The sequence below is a fragment of the Symsagittifera roscoffensis genome, chromosome 4, assembly GCF_963678635.1.
Source record: "Symsagittifera roscoffensis chromosome 4, txSymRosc1.1, whole genome shotgun sequence".
Lineage (NCBI taxonomy): Eukaryota > Metazoa > Xenacoelomorpha > Acoela > Convolutidae > Symsagittifera > Symsagittifera roscoffensis.
This window is the reverse complement of record NC_087065.1, coordinates 42,056,733-42,075,179: the sequence shown is the minus strand read 5'-3', so window position 1 is coordinate 42,075,179 and position 18,447 is coordinate 42,056,733. Positions and strand designations below refer to the sequence as shown.

The 18,447-nt window shown below is 33.5% G+C and overlaps 1 protein-coding gene across 1 annotated transcript in view; it reads left to right on the top strand.

The window, feature by feature from the left end:
- The window catches only part of LOC134844455 (uncharacterized), a 114,234-nt gene extending 113,414 nt beyond the window's left edge, over positions 1–820 (top strand). Inside the window, exon 13 of the mRNA XM_063861152.1 lies at positions 474–820. Within this exon, the coding sequence (XP_063717222.1) occupies positions 474–595 (122 nt within the window). The 3' untranslated portion in view covers positions 596–820. The remainder of the gene's footprint in view (positions 1–473) is intronic.
- Positions 821–18,447: the final 17,627 nt, after the last annotated feature.

Here is an 18,447-nt window from a genome sequence, read left to right as displayed (position 1 = left end):
CTTTTTAGTTATTCTTTTTTTGAAAGCAACTGTTGTCGATTATGCCTAATTTACTAACTTTCAACGCGTGTGCATAGTTTTCTCATCGCACCACGTACAAGAAACGACACTAATTTGATTAACTTTTAATCGTAGTTTTCATGAATACGTTCGGAATATTCTGTGCTACTTTCACAGCAACCCGCTTTTCTTGTCTACATTGGATTTGTAAGAACAGTGTTTGTTTCTTTCAATATATATTTTTTGAAAAATTCATACCACAAATTGTTCCAGGCACCTTGAGGGACAGCCTGAAAGTTCAATGATTTGCGCTGATACGAGCATTGTTATTTCCCTCAAAATGAAAATATATCAATAGGAAATGTTAAAACTCAAGAACGTCTTCAGAACATCTTGTTCAACAGAGCGTGTGACCTGATTTGTTCTGTGTCTAGCCCGCTTTAATGTTTCCGTGAATGTGTGTTTGTATACAGTGTTGCTTCTGACGGAGGAAATGGAGGGTGAAAATGAGTTGATGGGCGGAGAGGGAGGGGCGGAAACAGAGGACTTGACTGTATCAGGAGCCGCCAGTCTGGACGATTTGTCTACTTTTTAACCCCTCAGAGCAATAATAAGAGACAATAAGAGACTGGCGAACACAGATTAGAGAAGCGAGACAAAATTTCAATTAACAATAACTCTGATTCCTAATAAAGTGAAAATTGGTCATAACTAATCAATCAACTGTTTACGTCACGTGTTATTTGATAAAAATTGCATAAAAAATTTGATGATGTCCACTTTTATTCGGCGCAGTCAATTCAGAGTAATAAACGTTTAAGCTACTTTGTTCAAGCAAAAAAAACGTTGAAACAAACTTGACTTAAATAAACCACCAATTGTAATAGTATTCGATTTTTTACATGCGTCATAAATTTCCCGTTCGACCATCAACAAGAGAATTTCTGCAGATTTCTACTAAAAGCGTGAATATGGTTGTATAAACTTTGGGCTTTTTTGGAAGCCCAAAATAAAATAAAAATCTTTTACAACTTAAAATAAGTAAATCTGTCGGTATGAAAAAACAGGACCATTTTTGTCAGTTTTCCACTCCCCTCCTAAAACTGCAAAGTAAATTCAACAGCAGAGGAATTTAGGCAAGAGGATTTAGGGGAAGGAGAATCACACTGAATTCCCCAACCCCTTTCAGGCTTTCGACCTCCGTAAGGATTCGATCCCACCTGACCGTTAGCATTATTTCAAGCATCTGTTTTCGGCTGACGTACCTCAAAATTATTTCACAAAACCTTCCAAAAAATCTTGAAAAGCTTTTTTGCTTGTTTTTTTTTAAATAAAAAATCACCTGCGGCAAAAAAATTTGGTCAAAATAAAGTCTTCATAGTGATTTGGGAGAGAGTTCAGAAAATCAATTCGACTTAAAAAAAAATTAGACAAAAATTTGAAAATCTGTCCCCCCTCGAGGAATTCCTAGAGCCGCCCCCTACATATCAACCAGGCATGTTTCAGAGTAATTGGGTACCAAGAGACTATTTCATGAGGTTTCGACTTGTTTGACGTTTCCGTGGATAAACTCTTTCGATTTAGCATTGAAGTATTTATTGTTAAAATTACATTATCCTAGTCATACACATAGCCTTGTAAGTTGGGTCATTGCGCCATTAAACTTTCCTTACTTGACAGTAAATCATTTTTATGGACTTGGTTCCAATTAAACGTTTGTAGCTTCCGTATAACACGTTACCGGGTTCGCTTCCGAAAAACGGTGGGTTTATTCTATTTTTGGAACTAGATCTCACTGAATGACTTGAGCGAGGGTAGAATAATTTGAAAAAGCATCTTAAAATAATTAAAACTATCTTGCACAATGATCTCTTATGAAAATAGTCAATTAGAATAAGTGATCTCTTATTGAAATAACTTTCTTTTTATATTTCCTTAAATTAAGTGTCTTGCTCCTTAATTACGGAAGTGTATATTGAAATTAAAACTAGCGCTCATTTTCTAGAAATGATCCATCCATGTTGCTTCCTCAAACAACGGAGTTTTTTGCTGTAAGTTTTTTCAAGTATCAGCGATATTGAATTTTTGAACTCCACCGGAAATGAATCGTAAATGATAAAGAGACGGAGTCTTAACCACTGACTTAAGAATCAGCAAAGCAAACAAAGCAAACAAAGCAAAAACCGTTAGAACCATTTGGAACTATATTAACAGTCAACTCAGTTCCCAATTTAGTCTATTCAATCATTCAATAAATTACAGTCTAGCTTGAGTGAACAGTACTCAAACCGGATGAGCAAAACCACAATTAAATACAAAGCAAAATTTTTATGAATTAAAAAACTATGCAGCCGGATTTATTTCATAGTCATAAAAACTACAGCTGACTTATGCCCGGATTTGAACTGCGATTTGACTCATAGGCTATAGAAAGCTGAATCACCATGCCCGGAATTCGCACAAAAAAGACAATCTTTATTTCAAAAAAGTAGACAAAAAGTGGACAAATGCTATATTAAGCAATCAAAATCGAGAACAGAAAGCAAACTTAGGAAATAAACTAGACTGCTCATATATCAGGGCAAAGCACTGACTGGGTTCGACTGCCCTTTAACTGGTCTCAAATAGTTTGTGGTAAAAGAAAATATTTGAAAACTATAAACGTTGGACAACATCGAAGATTAAGTGTAAAAATATTTATCGTACAAAATTAATGCAACCAATTGAGAGCTAGCCTTAATTCAATTTGGAACAATTTTGTTGTGCGGAATATTTCGGCACGCATAAAAATTTGCGTTACGCTTTCAACATTATGAATAAGACCTTGAAAGCGCGAATAAAATAGTCCAGAGCATGGCCAAATGGGTTATTTTGAATATCCCAGAAATTTGCAAAAAATGATTGGAGGTAAAAAAAGTCTTTCTACATTTTGATTAAAGGAGTCGATATCTTCAATGGGTTATAATAGTTAAAAAAATAACTTCGCTGACCGAAAGTTAACTGAATAAAAACATCACATCAAGCGAAAAATATTCCGTTTTTTTGCAAGTCGGAACAAAGTTATACAAGACTGCTCGTATCAGGGCTCGTAACTGGATTTTTTTTCAAAGATAATCTCCTCAAACAAAAAAATCATTTGTATATATCATATTTGTATATGTCAATGTATTTATTAAACGAAACAGCAGGCTTTATTGTTCCGACTTTCGATACGAAAGTAACGGATTATTTGTGCTTGGGGTGGGTTTTCTTTCCTCAGACAAATTTCGACTTTTTAACTGGCCAGTTTTGACCAAGTTTCTTCATATCATTCAAATAGTATTTCTGTCCTGAGCTTGAATTTGAAAAATTATTTCACCTGCAACCGTTTTAATTATGAGGGTTTAAAGATCGCCATTATGACCTATTCGGGACAATTAACGCACGATATTTTTCGCGCTATTAAGGCTTAAGTGGAGATTTAATCCGTCTTAGAAATCGTTCCAATTTGGTTGAAAGAAGCTTGTTTGCCGTGGTTGATTTGTTACAAGGAGCAAAATCTATTCTTTTGTGTTTGTGTGTGTGTGTGTGCGGGAGGGGGGGGGTGATTGAGGGGGATGATTTTCATTTTAAAAATTCAATTTTAGAAAAAAAATGCATTTATTTTATTACAATTAATTTTTTTATGTTCTACTGCTCTATAAACCTTAAAAAGCAGTCGAACGATTCAGAACTTCGTAAAATCCTTTCTACAGTTTGTTGTTTTTACAGTTTTTAGTAGCCTAATTTTTACTGGCTATTTGAATAGCCTCCACGCCAAAACCAATTTTATCCTTGCCATATCCACCCTTCTCACTTCTACCATGGGGTAAACTGACAGCTTGAGAAAAATCTAAACATGGGCAGATGTGTAAGGTGAAAGGACGAGGAGGTGTAATGAGGGTGGGGGTGTTAATAGATGATAAGAGATGCGCGGGTTTAATTATAATCAACACAGGCTTACAAATTCTTCATTCACTTTTTCTGCATAACTTAAGTATTTGACCAATTTCATAAATATTTTAGAACAGGTCTGGCACACCGCATGGGTATTTGTCCCTATACACAAGCTGGAAAAACCTCGACTCGGGGCGAACCGCTCTTTAATGTTTATGGTAAACACTTCTAAATAAAAACTTGATTTAATGTTTGTTGAAGAAATCATGAAATCAGGGGCGATTCTAGGATTTTCTATTTTCTAGAGGGGTGCGGGGCGGATTTTCTAGAGGGGTGCGGGGCGGAAAATTGTGTCGACCTTTTTTTTTAGGTTGACCAAATTGTTTTTCGAACCCAAAGCACTAAAAAGTCCCTGTTTTGGCCAAATTTTCTGCGCCGCAGGCAAAAATTTGTTAAAAAAAATTGACCAAAAAAAAGGCGTTTTTAAGCACTTATGACCAAAAAAATTGCATTTTTTTGGTGCGCACTCCCCCCTCAAAATTTGTATATATAGGCGAAAAATTTTTGGGTCCGTCACCAAAAATGGATATCTCAAAATTGTACAAAGGGGGACCCTTTGGGTCGGCAGGGGGTCGAATCCCTAAAAAAAGCGTCCGACCCCCCTCCCCCCCCCCCTAAATCCGCCACTGAAGGAAATCTATTCTTTTTTTTTTACTTTTTCCTTATTTAATCTCCCACACGATGTATATCAGAAACCGCATTATCAAATTAATTTTTACCAAGTTTAGAAATCAGATTGCCTCAAATCAGCCACATCTTTTTTTAAAACAATGAAAAAAGTATCTTGGTAGAAACATTTATGTCATGATACCGCAAAATAAATCAAACTTTTTAGTTTATGTACTACACTAAATGTGGTAAGTTACAGTTTTTACAGTTACAAAAGCAAATGAATCGGTTTTGACTATCACGATCAAGCAGTGTCAAACATTTAAAGCAAAAAAATAGTTGCACTTTGGAGCTTAAACTTACCAACTACCTGTACTACAAATAATAAATGACCAACTGTTGAGGGATTTCTGAGAATCCGAAGCGTTAGACAAGATTCAATCAATTTAGGTTTCTGGTTTTCAATAGTTGTTCATCCAACTCTTTTAATAATTCGCATATACAACGCAGTTTTGGGTAAAAAAGGGTACATCACAACGGCGAATCGTAACAACACAAACATAAATGACAAACAATAATCGGACCGAAAAATACGCGAGCACCTCTAAGTCAAAAATTTTAAATGTCGAGAAAAAACAAAATCCAAATTTTTCATTTTTTGACATTTTCATATCTTGATTTTGTCACAAAAAACATCAAGTGAGACAATAAAATGTTAATTTGAAATAAAAAAACAAAAGTGATAACAACGCCGAACGTTTTTGAGCAGACAATCGTTGAGCCGGAAAAAATCATTTAAAAAGTTTCGTTAATTAGCATGTTGAAATGAAAAATTGGAACTTCTTGGTCCCGTGACTGTACCGACCAAATCGATTATTGAGTAGTTTTCCACTACTGATAGTGACAAAAAGATTAATTAAAACTCGGCAATACATTTAGAAAATTGTGCAATCATAACAATGGTTTGTTTACATTCAACATTGAGCCATACTGCTCCAGTCGATACAAATTCAATGCTCTCCGCATAGATTTTTAGATAGATATATAATAAGTCGTTAAGAGTTGCGCAAACCCTTATTCTAAACTTAAGGGTGATTGTTTCTCGTTGATGTCTTCTCTTAATTCTCCTAAATTGACTTCACGGTTCCCTCGGGAAATCTAAGACGACTGCAGCCTGTGTTACTTAATCAAAGGTGGCTCTTGGAGCTTTAACAACAGTTCATGAAACCGGAGCGTTATATTGTGCGCAGATTACCTCTTGAATTAGTGGACAACTATTCAACTTACAGAAAGCACTCTGCTCAAAAAACTAGCTTTAGTTTATTTTTCGTTTACAGAAAATACTGCAATTGTGTTATTTATTCAAAAATAGTTCTTGAAACTTTAACAACAGTTCATAAAACCAGAGCGGCCTGTGCTATTTAATCAAAAATAGCTCCTGGAACTTTAAAAACAGTTCATGAAACTGAAGCGTTATATTGTGCGCAGATTACCTCTGGAATTAGTGGACAACTCTTCAACTTACAGGAAGCACTTTGCTCAGAAAACTAATGTTAGCTTATTTTTCATTTACGGAAAATACTGCAATTGTGGAACAAAAGATAGTTTTCTCTCTGAGTGAGTCTCTGTTCTTAAAAGATAAAAATCAAAATTAGTTATCACCACGTACAAATGCTTTCAGATGTATTTGACTAAAAAAAAATCGAGTAAAGATTTTAACTGACTTGATATTAAATAATGACTGTCTATTAATTATTTATATTGTCTTTTAGACATTGTGCCAACCTGGTTGTCTTTTACGTTGAAAAAAAAAAATTGCTCTGATTTCACACTACATGGTTGTTGCAATGGCTTTCATTGGAAGCAGATATAAAAAGAGAAAAAAACTAAATCCGAGGACAAAATTATTCAAAAAAATGTGGTTTTACTAAGATCCTGGTTATTGATTTTTTATTAAACAGTTTTTGGTTTGTCAAACATTTTTTTGAAAAACCAAGTCATTATACACTATTGGGATCACATCCAAACCAGTTGTATGTTTAGTATCCCCAACTTTTAGTATGCCCTCAATGTTTTCTTACGCTACTCATAATAATGACAATTGGGTTAAAATCAAACTCAAAAATCGATATAAAAAGACATACACTTATAATAATGGCTCAAACATAATCAACACTTTTTCCTCATTTTTCAAAAGTAAAGGTAATTCTTTCTAATTGGTACCTACTCATAGTTCTGCTAAACTAACTTTAAAGTTGCCTCGTAAAAGATAAGACAATATCAGCTTCTTTTCTTCCTTTAGAAGCTTTTAATGATAATTCTACCGTATTTAGTTATATTAAGCGTGCGTTACCTCTTGATTAAATGAAAAGCTATTCAACTTGCACAAAAGTAAAGGTAACTGTTGTTCAAAAGTAAAAGTAACTCTTCCGTATTGGTACCTACTCATTGCTCTGCTAAACTAACTTTAAAGTTCCCTCGTAAAAGATAAGACAATAGCGGCTTGTGTTCGTCCTTCAGGGACATTTATTGATAATTATCACGTAGTTAGTTATAATAAGCGTGCGTTACCTCTTGATTAAATGAAAAGCTATTCAACTTGGACGAACAAATTTGCTTGAAAAACTAATTTTTTTTGTTTCGAGTTTTTTATTTTTGTTTGGCTGATGATACTCTAATTGAGGAACGAGTTTTTTGCAGTTTTTTTTCTGATTGAGTCACTGATTAATGATTGGATGAATTTTGGTCACCTTTTCGATAAAAATAAAATCTAAAATATAGGATCAAAACATAATCAAAAATTCTTCAAACATTATTGGTTAAAATATGCAATTGATTTAGAAAAAAAACTTTAAATTTGAAAGTTGTACTAAAAATTGACCACCACTTATACTAATTTTTAAAAAGTTATCGTACGTTTTTGAGATTGAATTTAAAAATGTTACGTTTTTCATTGCTAGCATCATTTTAGTTATCATAACAGTTTCAGAAAACCAAACGACTGCTCGTATATCAGGGCAAAGCTTTGAATGTTCCTACTGCCCCTTAATCCAAATTGAATAGTACAATTCAATCACTTTTGGACAATATCAAAAATCAAATGAAATGTGAAAACTTGGGTCGTACGAAATTAATATGACCGATTAGCTAGCCGCAATTCAAATTGGCTCGGTTTTCTTGTGCGAGATAATTAGCGACGCATAAATAAATCGCGTTCCATTTTCAGTATTATGAAACTCCATTTTTTTTCTCATTTTCATTTTCAATTTGCTTTTTTTCATATATCATTGTAACAAGTGAATTATCTGTGTGAATTTGAACTCAGGACAACAAAATCTATCAGATGGTTGTAAAATTTTGTCAAAAAATATTCAGCTTAACAGTCAAAAATTGACTGAACAAAAAACCAGCCTAAGCATATACATTCCGAACTTTCTTCGAAAGTCGGAACAAATGTTTCGTATTCTTCGAAAGTCGGATGGAACAATAATTGGTGTGGCTGTGAAGTAAATGGTTGCTGAAATATTAGTTGTGGGAACTAGAAGCATTAAAAAACTAGGGAAATAACTTAGTGAAAGCACCTTATCCAACCGTAGAGCCTTGTGTTGGCCTCAGTGGCGTGCATAACTATTTGTAATTGATTATAAGTCAATTTCAGAAAATCTATGCAAAAATCTACTGAAAATGTACCGACCGTGTCATTTTTTGTTAGTGGGTACGAAATTAGAAAATAGAAAACTACTGAAATTGTACCGACCGTGTCATTTTTGTTAGTAAGTACGAGATTTCTGCATAAATTTTGTAACTGATTTTTGATTAATTCCCAAGAATTACGCAAGCCTCTAATTTAAAAGTAAAAACAAGACTGCTCGACTCATCGTCCCACACGCCATACAAAGTACAAAAGGATAGATTTTGCTCCTTGTAACAAACCAATTATGACGAATAAGCTTCTTTTGACCAATTTGGAACGATTTCTGAGACGGATTAAATCTCCGCTTACGCGTTAATAGCGCGAATTATATCGCGTGTTAATTGTCCCAAATTGGTCAAAATGGCAATCTTTAAACCCTCATAACTTTACGAAAAATAATCACAGGTAAAATATCTTTTCAAATTTAAGCTTAGGACAACAATAGCTTTCGAATGATATAAAAAATTCCGTCAAAAATGGCTAGTTAAAAAGTCGAAATTTGTCTGAAGAAAAAAAAACCCACCCCGAGCACAAATATTCCGTTACTTTCGTATCGAAATTCGGAGCAACAACGCGATAGTCCTCAAAATGTCAATATGACGTGTTTTCAAAGCGAAATTATCATAAGTTTTTTTTGGTCAAGTCAACCGTTTTGTTTAATTTTTTTGGAAGTTTGGTAGCTAGTAGAATTTTTGAACTCCAGTTTGTGTTCTTCAGCAAAAATTTCTCTGACGCTACTCACTCATTAGTTAAGCCTATGAAAAGTATTCTCTCCGTTTTTTTTGCTGCAATTTTGAATGATTTTGCTTGCTAGCATGGTCACAAAAGTGCAATCGCAGCTATAAGCTCCGCATAAAACATTTTGAAAATGAAATCAAAAATTCAAAAAATCGTCATGTTCTCCATGCATTTTGCCGTCTCCTTTGTTCTATAATTTATTTTTTTCTGTAAACCAGTCATTAGTGTCAAGGATATGAGAGCATGATGTTATCTTTTGGCTGCTGTTAAAATTCTTTAATCATTGTTTCCCTTTATGGGATCGTCACACGACATACATCTTTGCGTACCGTTATAAAACATTCTGAGAAAACGTTTATTGAACTTTTAGAAGGCTGGTTTTCTCATTAAATCCAAATTGTAAAGTTTCTCAAATTTTTCCCATTCTTCATTCAGGTTTCAAAAATGAAAGTGAAAGAAAAAATGTTTTCAAAGTAAACAAGAGGTTGAGAAAGATACAAACCATTTTTGAAATGAAGAAAGCAAACACAATGTTAACTTTGAGATGCTTTACAACCTTGACAGAATTGTGCACTGAATAGGCGCACACTATGATATTTTAAGTCATTGAAACCCAGAGACAAATATTTTAACAATTTCAATAATGTCAGTGTTTTCTACTTACAAAATTTCCGTGGACTAAGCGTACAAATATATTGTAACGTGAATTTCGTCGGCACTTTACTTTTGTTGCAGATTCCGCAACCAGTTGACACCACCCTCCCCCCACTCCCCAGTTTAATCACCCCCCCCCCCATACAGTTTACCCCTCCTCAATTTACCCCCATCTTAGTTTAACACCCATCCCCCGTTTAGTCGGGGAGGGGGTTTGGGCAAATGCGGACGGATGGTGCAAAATGGGGGGGGGGGGTTATCTCGAGTATGTTTAGATTGCGAGTAGGCCGTGAAAAACGAAGAAAAATTTTGGAAATGATTTTGTAAAAAATGTATTGATTATAATCCATTATAATCAATTATAATGGATTTTAAATGGATTAAAATCCATTATAATGGATTTTAAATGGATTAAAATGCATTATAATGGATTTTAAACCGATTATAGTCCATGATAATTGACAAAAAGAATCGATTATATTGACAATATTATCAATTTCGTTGTCTAAATTTGCAACAGTAATGGATTGTAATGACAACATTTTCCATTATAATCGATTATTATCCATGGAGCAAAATAAGATATGCTTTTTTTTATTTTGAGAATTTATGTGAAAATCACCCCCCTCCCCCACACATACACACGCGCCATATAAAGTAAAAAGTGATAGAATTCACTCCTGGTAACAAATCAGTTATGGCAAATAATCTCCTTTCCACCAATTTGGAACGATTTCTAAGACAGATTAAATCTCCGCTTATGCGTTAATTAATAGCGCGAAATATATCGCGTTAATTGACTCAAATTGGCCAAAAGGTTGGTTTTTAAGCCCCAATAACTTTTCGAATTGAAGATCAAGTCAGCAATATCTTTGAATTATATGAAAAAGCTCTATCAAAAACGACTAAATAAAAACCCTCAGGTATTCGCCTTCCTTTCAGGGATTCGACCCCCTGTCGACCCAAAAAGTCCCCCATTTAGTACTTTTTAAGAAACCCATTTTTGGCCGACCGACACTAAAAATTTTCTAAAGGCGCCTTGGGCGCCAATAATAAAGATTTATTTGGGGGAGCGCACGCCAAAAAACGCATTTTTTTGTGAAAACTTTGCAAAATTGTCCAAATATGGCTCTTTTGGTCTGTTTTTTTTTAATTTGCCAGCGGCGCAGAAAATTTTAACTGACTTGATATTAAATAATGATTGTCTATTAATTATTTATATTGTCTTTTAGACATTGTGCCAACCTGGTTGTCTTTTACGTTGAAAAAAAAAACTGCTCTGATTTCACACACTACATGGTTGTTGCAATGGTTTTCATTGGAAGCTGATATAAAAAGAGAAAAAAACTAAATCCGAGGACAAAATTATTCAAAAAAATGTGGTTTTACTAAGATCCTGGTTATTGATTTTTTATTAAACAGTTTTTGGTTTGTCAAACATTTTTTTGAAAAACCAAGTCATTATACACTATTCGGATCAAATCCAAACCAGTTGTATGTTTAGTATGCCCAACTTTTAGTATGCCCTCAATGTTTTCTTACGCTACTCATAATAATGACAATTGGGTTAAAATCAAATTCAAAAATTGATATAAAAAGACATATACTTATAATAATGGCTCAAACATAATCAACACTTTTTCCTCATTTTTCAAAAGTAAAGGTAATTTTTTCTAATTGGTACCTACTCATAGTTCTGCTAAACTAACTTTAAAGTTGCCTCGTAAAAGATAAGACAATATCAGCTTCTTTTCTTCCTTTAGAAGCTTTTAATGATAATTCTACCGTATTTAGTTATATTAAGCGTGCGTTACCTCTTGATTAAATGAAAAGCTATTCAACTTGCACAAAAGTAAAGGTAACTCTTGTTCAAAAGTAAAAGTAACTCTTCCGCATTGGTACCTACTCATTGCTCTGCTAAACTAACTTTAAAGTTCCCTCGTAAAAGATAAGACAACAGCGGCTTGTGTTCGTCCTTCAGGGACATTTATTGATAATTATCACGTAGTTAGTTATAACAAGCGTGCGTTACCTCTTGATTAAATGAAAAGTTATTCAATTTGGACAAACAAATTTGTTTGAAAAACTATTTTTTTTTTCGAGTTTTTTATTTTTGTTTGGCTGATGATACTCTAATTGAGGAACGAGTTTTTTGCAGTTTTTTTTCTGATTGAGTCACTGATTAATGATTGGATGAATTTTGGTCACCTTTTCGATAAAAATAAAATCTAAAATATAGGATCAAAATATAATCAAAAATTCTTCAAACGTTATTGGTTAAAATATGCAATTGATTTAGAAAAAAACTTTAAATTTGAAAGTTGTACTAAAAATTGACCACCACTTATACTAATTTTTAAAAAGTTATCGTACGTTTTTGAGATTGAATTTAAAAATGTTACGTTTTTCATTGCTAGCATCATTTTAGTTATTATAACAGTTTCAGAAAACCAAACGACTGCTCGTATATCAGGGCAAAGCTTTGAATGTTCCTACTGCCCCTTAATCCAAATTGAATAGTACAATTCAATCACTTTTGGACAATATCAAAGATCAAATGAAATGTGAAAACTTGGGTCGTACGAAATTAATATGACCATTTAGCTAGCCGCAATTCAAATTGGCTCGGTTTTCTTGTGCGAGATAATAAGCGACGCATAAATAAATCGCGTTCCATTTTCAGTATTAAGAAACTCCATTTTTTTTCTCATTTTCATTTTCAATTTGCTTTTTTTCATATATCATTGTAACAAGTGAATTATCTGTATGAATTTGAACTCAGGACAACAAAATCTATCAGATGGTTAGAAAATTTTGTCAAAAAATATTCAGCTTAACAGTCAAAAATTGACTGAACAAAAAACCAGCCTAAGCATATACATTCCGAACTTTCTTCGAAAGTCGGAACAAATGTTTCGTATTCTTCGAAAGTCGGATGGAACAAAAATTGGTGTGGCTGTGAAGTAAATGGTTGCTGAAATATTAGTTGTGGGAACTAGAAGCATTAAAAAACTAGGGAAATAACTTAGTGAAAGCACCTTATCCAACCGTAGAGCCTTGTGTTGGCCTCAGTGGCGTGCATAACTATTTGTAATTGATTATAAGTCAATTTCAGAAAATCTATGCAAAAATCTACTGAAAATGTACCGACCGTGTCATTTTTTGTTAGTGGGTACGAAATTAGAAAATAGAAAACTACTGAAATTGTACCGACCGTGTCATTTTTGTTAGTAAGTACGAGATTTCTGCATAAATTTTGTGACTGATTTTTGATTAATTCCCAAGAATTACGCAAGCCTCTAATTTAAAAGTAAAAACAAGACTGCTCGTATCAGGGCGAAGCCCTGAATGTTCCGACTGCCTTTTAAGGTTTATGGAGCAGTAATAACATTAAAAAATTAAACAAATGAAAAAATAAAATGAAAAACTTCTTTTTTTTTTAATTTGAAATTTTTTATGAAAATCATCGTCCCACACGCCATACAAAGTACAAAAGGATAGATTTTGCTCCTTGTAACAAACCAATTATGCCGAATAAGCTTCTTTTGACCAATTTGGAACGATTTCTGAGACGGATTAAATCTCCGCTTACGCGTTAATAGCGCGAATTATATCGCGTGTTAATTGTCCCAAATTGGTCAAAATGGCAATCTTTAAACCCTCATAACTTTACGAAAAATAATCACAGGTAAAATATCTTTTCAAATTTAAGCTTAGGACAACAATAGCTTTCGAATGATATAAAAAATTCCGTCAAAAATGGCTAGTTAAAAAGTCGAAATTTGTCTGAAGAAAAAAAAAACCCACCCCGAGCACAAATATTCCGTTACTTTCGTATCGAAATTCGGAGCAACAACGCGATAGTCCTCAAAATGTCAATATGACGTGTTTTCAAAGCGAAATTATCATAAGTTTTTTTTGGTCAAGTCAACCGTTTTGTTTAATTTTTTTGGAAGTTTGGTAGCTAGTAGAATTTTTGAACTCCAGTTTGTGTTCTTCAGCAAAAATTTCTCTGACGCTACTCACTCATTAGTTAAGCCTATGAAAAGTATTCTCTCCGTTTTTTTTGCTGCAATTTTGAATGATTTTGCTTGCTAGCATGGTCACAAAAGTGCAATCGCAGCTATAAGCTCCGCATAAAACATTTTGAAAATGAAATCAAAAATTCAAAAAATCGTCATGTTCTCCATGCATTTTGCCGTCTCCTTTGTTCTATAATTTATTTTTTTCTGTAAACCAGTCATTAGTGTCAAGGATATGAGAGCATGATGTTATCTTTTGGCTGCTGTTAAAATTCTTTAATCATTGTTTCCCTTTATGGGATCGTCACACGACATACATCTTTGCGTACCGTTATAAAACATTCTGAGAAAACGTTTATTGAACTTTTAGAAGGCTGGTTTTCTCATTAAATCCAAATTGTAAAGTTTCTCAAATTTTTCCCATTCTTCATTCAGGTTTCAAAAATGAAAGTGAAAGAAAAAATGTTTTCAAAGTAAACAAGAGGTTGAGAAAGATACAAACCATTTTTGAAATGAAGAAAGCAAACACAATGTTAACTTTGAGATGCTTTACAACCTTGACAGAATTGTGCACTGAATAGGCGCACACTATGATATTTTAAGTCATTGAAACCCAGAGACAAATATTTTAACAATTTCAATAATGTCAGTGTTTTCTACTTACAAAATTTCCGTGGACTAAGCGTACAAATATATTGTAACGTGAATTTCGTCGGCACTTTACTTTTGTTGCAGATTCCGCAACCAGTTGACACCACCCTCCCCCCACTCCCCAGTTTAATCACCCCCCCCCCCCCCCCATACAGTTTACCCCTCCTCAATTTACCCCCATCTTAGTTTAACACCCATCCCCCGTTTAGTCGGGGAGGGGGTTTGGGCAAATGCGGACGGATGGTGCAAAATGGGGGGGGGGGGGTTATCTCGAGTATGTTTAGATTGCGAGTAGGCCGTGAAAAACGAAGAAAAATTTTGGAAATGATTTTGTAAAAAATGTATTGATTATAATCCATTATAATCAATTATAATGGATTTTAAATGGATTAAAATCCATTATAATGGATTTTAAATGGATTAAAATGCATTATAATGGATTTTAAACCGATTATAGTCCATTATAATTGACAAAAAGAATCGATTATATTGACAATATTATCAATTTCGTGGTCTAAATTTGCAACAGTAATGGATTGTAATGACAACATTTTCCATTATAATCGATTATTATCCATGGAGCAAAATAAGATATGCTTTTTTTTATTTTGAGAATTTATGTGAAAATCACCCCCCTCCCCCACACACACACACGCGCCATATAAAGTAAAAAGTGATAGAATTCACTCCTGGTAACAAATCAGTTATGGCAAATAATCTCCTTTCCACCAATTTGGAACGATTTCTAAGACAGATTAAATCTCCGCTTATGCGTTAATTAATAGCGCGAAATATATCGCGTTAATTGACTCAAATTGGCCAAAATGTTGGTTTTTAAACCCCAATAACTTTTCGAATTGAAGATCAAGTCAGCAATATCTTTGAATTATATAAAAAAGCTCCATCAAAAACGACTAAATAAAAACCCTCAGGTATTCGCCTTCCTTTCAGGGATTCGACCCCCTGTCGACCCAAAAAGTCCCCCATTTAGTACTTTTTAAGAAACCCATTTTTGGCCGACCGACACTAGAAATTTTCTAAAGGCGCCTTGGGCGCCAATAATAAAGATTTATTTGGGGGAGCGCACGCCAAAAAACGCATTTTTTTGTGAAAACTTTGCAAAATTGCCCAAATATGGCTCTTTAGGTCTGTTTTTTTTTTTAATTTGCCAGCGGCGCAGAAAATTTTAACTGACTTGATATTAAATAATGATTGTCTATTAATTATTTATTTTGTCTTTTAGACATTGTGCCAACCTGGTTGTCTTTTACGTTGAAAAAAAAACTGCTCTGATTTCACACTACATGGTTGTTGCAATGGTTTTCATTGGAAGCAGATATAAAAAGAGAAAAAAACTAAATCCGAGGACAAAATTATTCAAAAAAATGTGGTTTTACTAAGATCCTGGTTATTGATTTTTTATTAAACAGTTTTTGGTTTGTCAAACATTTTTTTGAAAAACCAAGTCATTATACACTATTGGGATCACATCCAAACCAGTTGTATGTTTAGTATCCCCAACTTTTAGTATGCCCTCAATGTTTTCTTACGCTACTCATAATAATGACAATTGGGTTAAAATCAAATTCAAAAATTGATATAAAAAGACATATACTTATAATAATGGCTCAAACATAATCAACACTTTTTCCTCATTTTTCAAAAGTAAAGGTAATTTTTTCTAATTGGTACCTACTCATAATTCTGCTAAACTAACTTTAAAGTTGCCTCGTAAAAGATAAGACAATATCAGCTTCTTTTCTTCCTTTAGAAGCTTTTAATGATAATTCTACCGTATTTAGTTATATTAAGCGTGCGTTACCTCTTGATTAAATGAAAAGCTATTCAATTTGCACAAAAGTAAAGGTAACTCTTGTTCAAAAGTAAAAGTAACTCTTCCGCATTGGTACCTACTCATTGCTCTGCTAAACTAACTTTAAAGTTCCCTCGTAAAAGATAAGACAACAGCGGCTTGTGTTCGTCCTTCAGGGACATTTATTGATAATTATCACGTAGTTAGTTATAACAAGCGTGCGTTACCTCTTGATTAAACGAAAAGCTATTCAATTTGGACAAACAAATTTGTTTGAAAAACTATTTTTTTTTGTTTCGAGTTTTTTATTTTTGTTTGGCTGATGATACTCTAATTGAGGAACGAGTTTTTTGCAGTTTTTTTTCTGATTGAGTCACTGATTAATGATTGGATGAATTTTGGTCACCTTTTCGATAAAAATAAAATCTAAAATATAGGATCAAAATATAATCAAAAATTCTTCAAACATTATTGGTTAAAATATGCAATTGATTTAGAAAAAAACTTTAAATTTGAAAGTTGTACTAAAAATTGACCACCACTTATACTAATTTTTAAAAAGTTATCGTACGTTTTTGAGATTGAATTTAAAAATGTTACGTTTTTCATTGCTAGCATCATTTTAGTTATCATAACAGTTTCAGAAAACCAAACGACTGCTCGTATATCAGGGCAAAGCTTTGAATGTTCCTACTGCCCCTTAATCCAAATTGAATAGTACAATTCAATCACTTTTGGACAATATCAAAGATCTATTTTAGCTGAAACACTACCATTTTACCTTCTCTAACTTAACCCTGATTGACACCTTGTTTCGCTGCGCAGCTACAACAATCATCTAAATTCTTAATTATATTTTTCAACATCAGTTAACTTTGATGAAAATGCTGAGCCTTTCCATACATACTGATAATTACGGGGTCTATTTTCCCCTCTATCTTGAAAATGTTAATTGTTTCGAAACGTGATTTACTGCATTAGGGAAAGGCTTGAATGTGAAATCACTACCATTAGCATAGGACAACCGTTCTCAAAATATCCCATACCGTTCCCGTTCACGAGGTTCTTCATCGCGCAATTGTGGAAATTACTGAAGTGCAATTGAAATGCAAGCTATGAAAAATAGGATTTACGTCTGTACCATTTACCCGGCCAAATATATTCACCAATTTTATGCTGATGCCATAATTGGCCAATTTTTGTAAAATGCTCTGTTACAATAACACAACAAGAGCAGAAATTGTAAAATTGTTGTAAGATCGACGAGACTGCTTGTATCACGGTAAATCACTGATTGATCCGACTGCTGTCTGAGGTCTATGGAGTAGTGTTCGCTTTTCAAAAAAATGGATGAATTTTCCAATAAAAAGAGAAAAAAAATGAAGTTTTTTTCAGATTTTTTTGAAAATCATTCCCTCGCACGCTATGAAAATTTCTAAGTTATATACTTCGCATCTAGCAAAACGTTAAATAGAGTAAATAGCATACCTCAAATCAATTTACAACAATTTCTAGGTCAAATTAATTCTCCGTTTACGCGTTATTACCACGAAATACATCGCGCGTTAATGATCCCAAATTGGCCAAAATGGCTATCTTTAAACCCTCGGAGCTTTAGCCAGCAAGACTGCTCATATATCAGGGCAGAGCCCCGAATGTTGCGACTGCCCCTTGATCTATATCGAATAGATTTTTTGGAAAAGAAAATATTGAAAAACTAAAGTTTGGACAAGACCAAACATCAAGTGTGAAAATTTGAGTCGTACGAAATTAATAGGAACAATTAGCTAGCCTCAGTTCAATTTGGAACAATTTTGTTGTGCGGGATAAGTCGCAGCGCATGAATATTTCGCGTTACGTTTTCAGGATTATTGATAAAATCTTCAAACTGCGCATACACTACTCCAGAGCATGGCCGAATTGACAATTTTCAAACTCCCAAAACTTTGCAAAAAAATGGTCAGAGATAAAATAACATTTTAAGTTTGATTTCAGTAGATTGCTATCTTCAATAAGGCATATAAGGCATTTTTTTGTTAAAAGCTATTACTTCTATTGACAAAAAACCACACCAAACCTAAATATTCCGTTTCTTCAAAAAACGGAACAAAAATGATCACTGGTGAATTAGTTTTGTAAATATGCGATCAAGAAAACAATTTTGTTGTTAATAAAAAACTGCCACAATTTGCTTGTTGAAAAATTGAAGTTTTTCCAGGAGAAAAAACCACCCCAAGTACACATTTTCCGTCACTTTCTTCGGAACAAAATTTTAGTATGAATACTTTAAA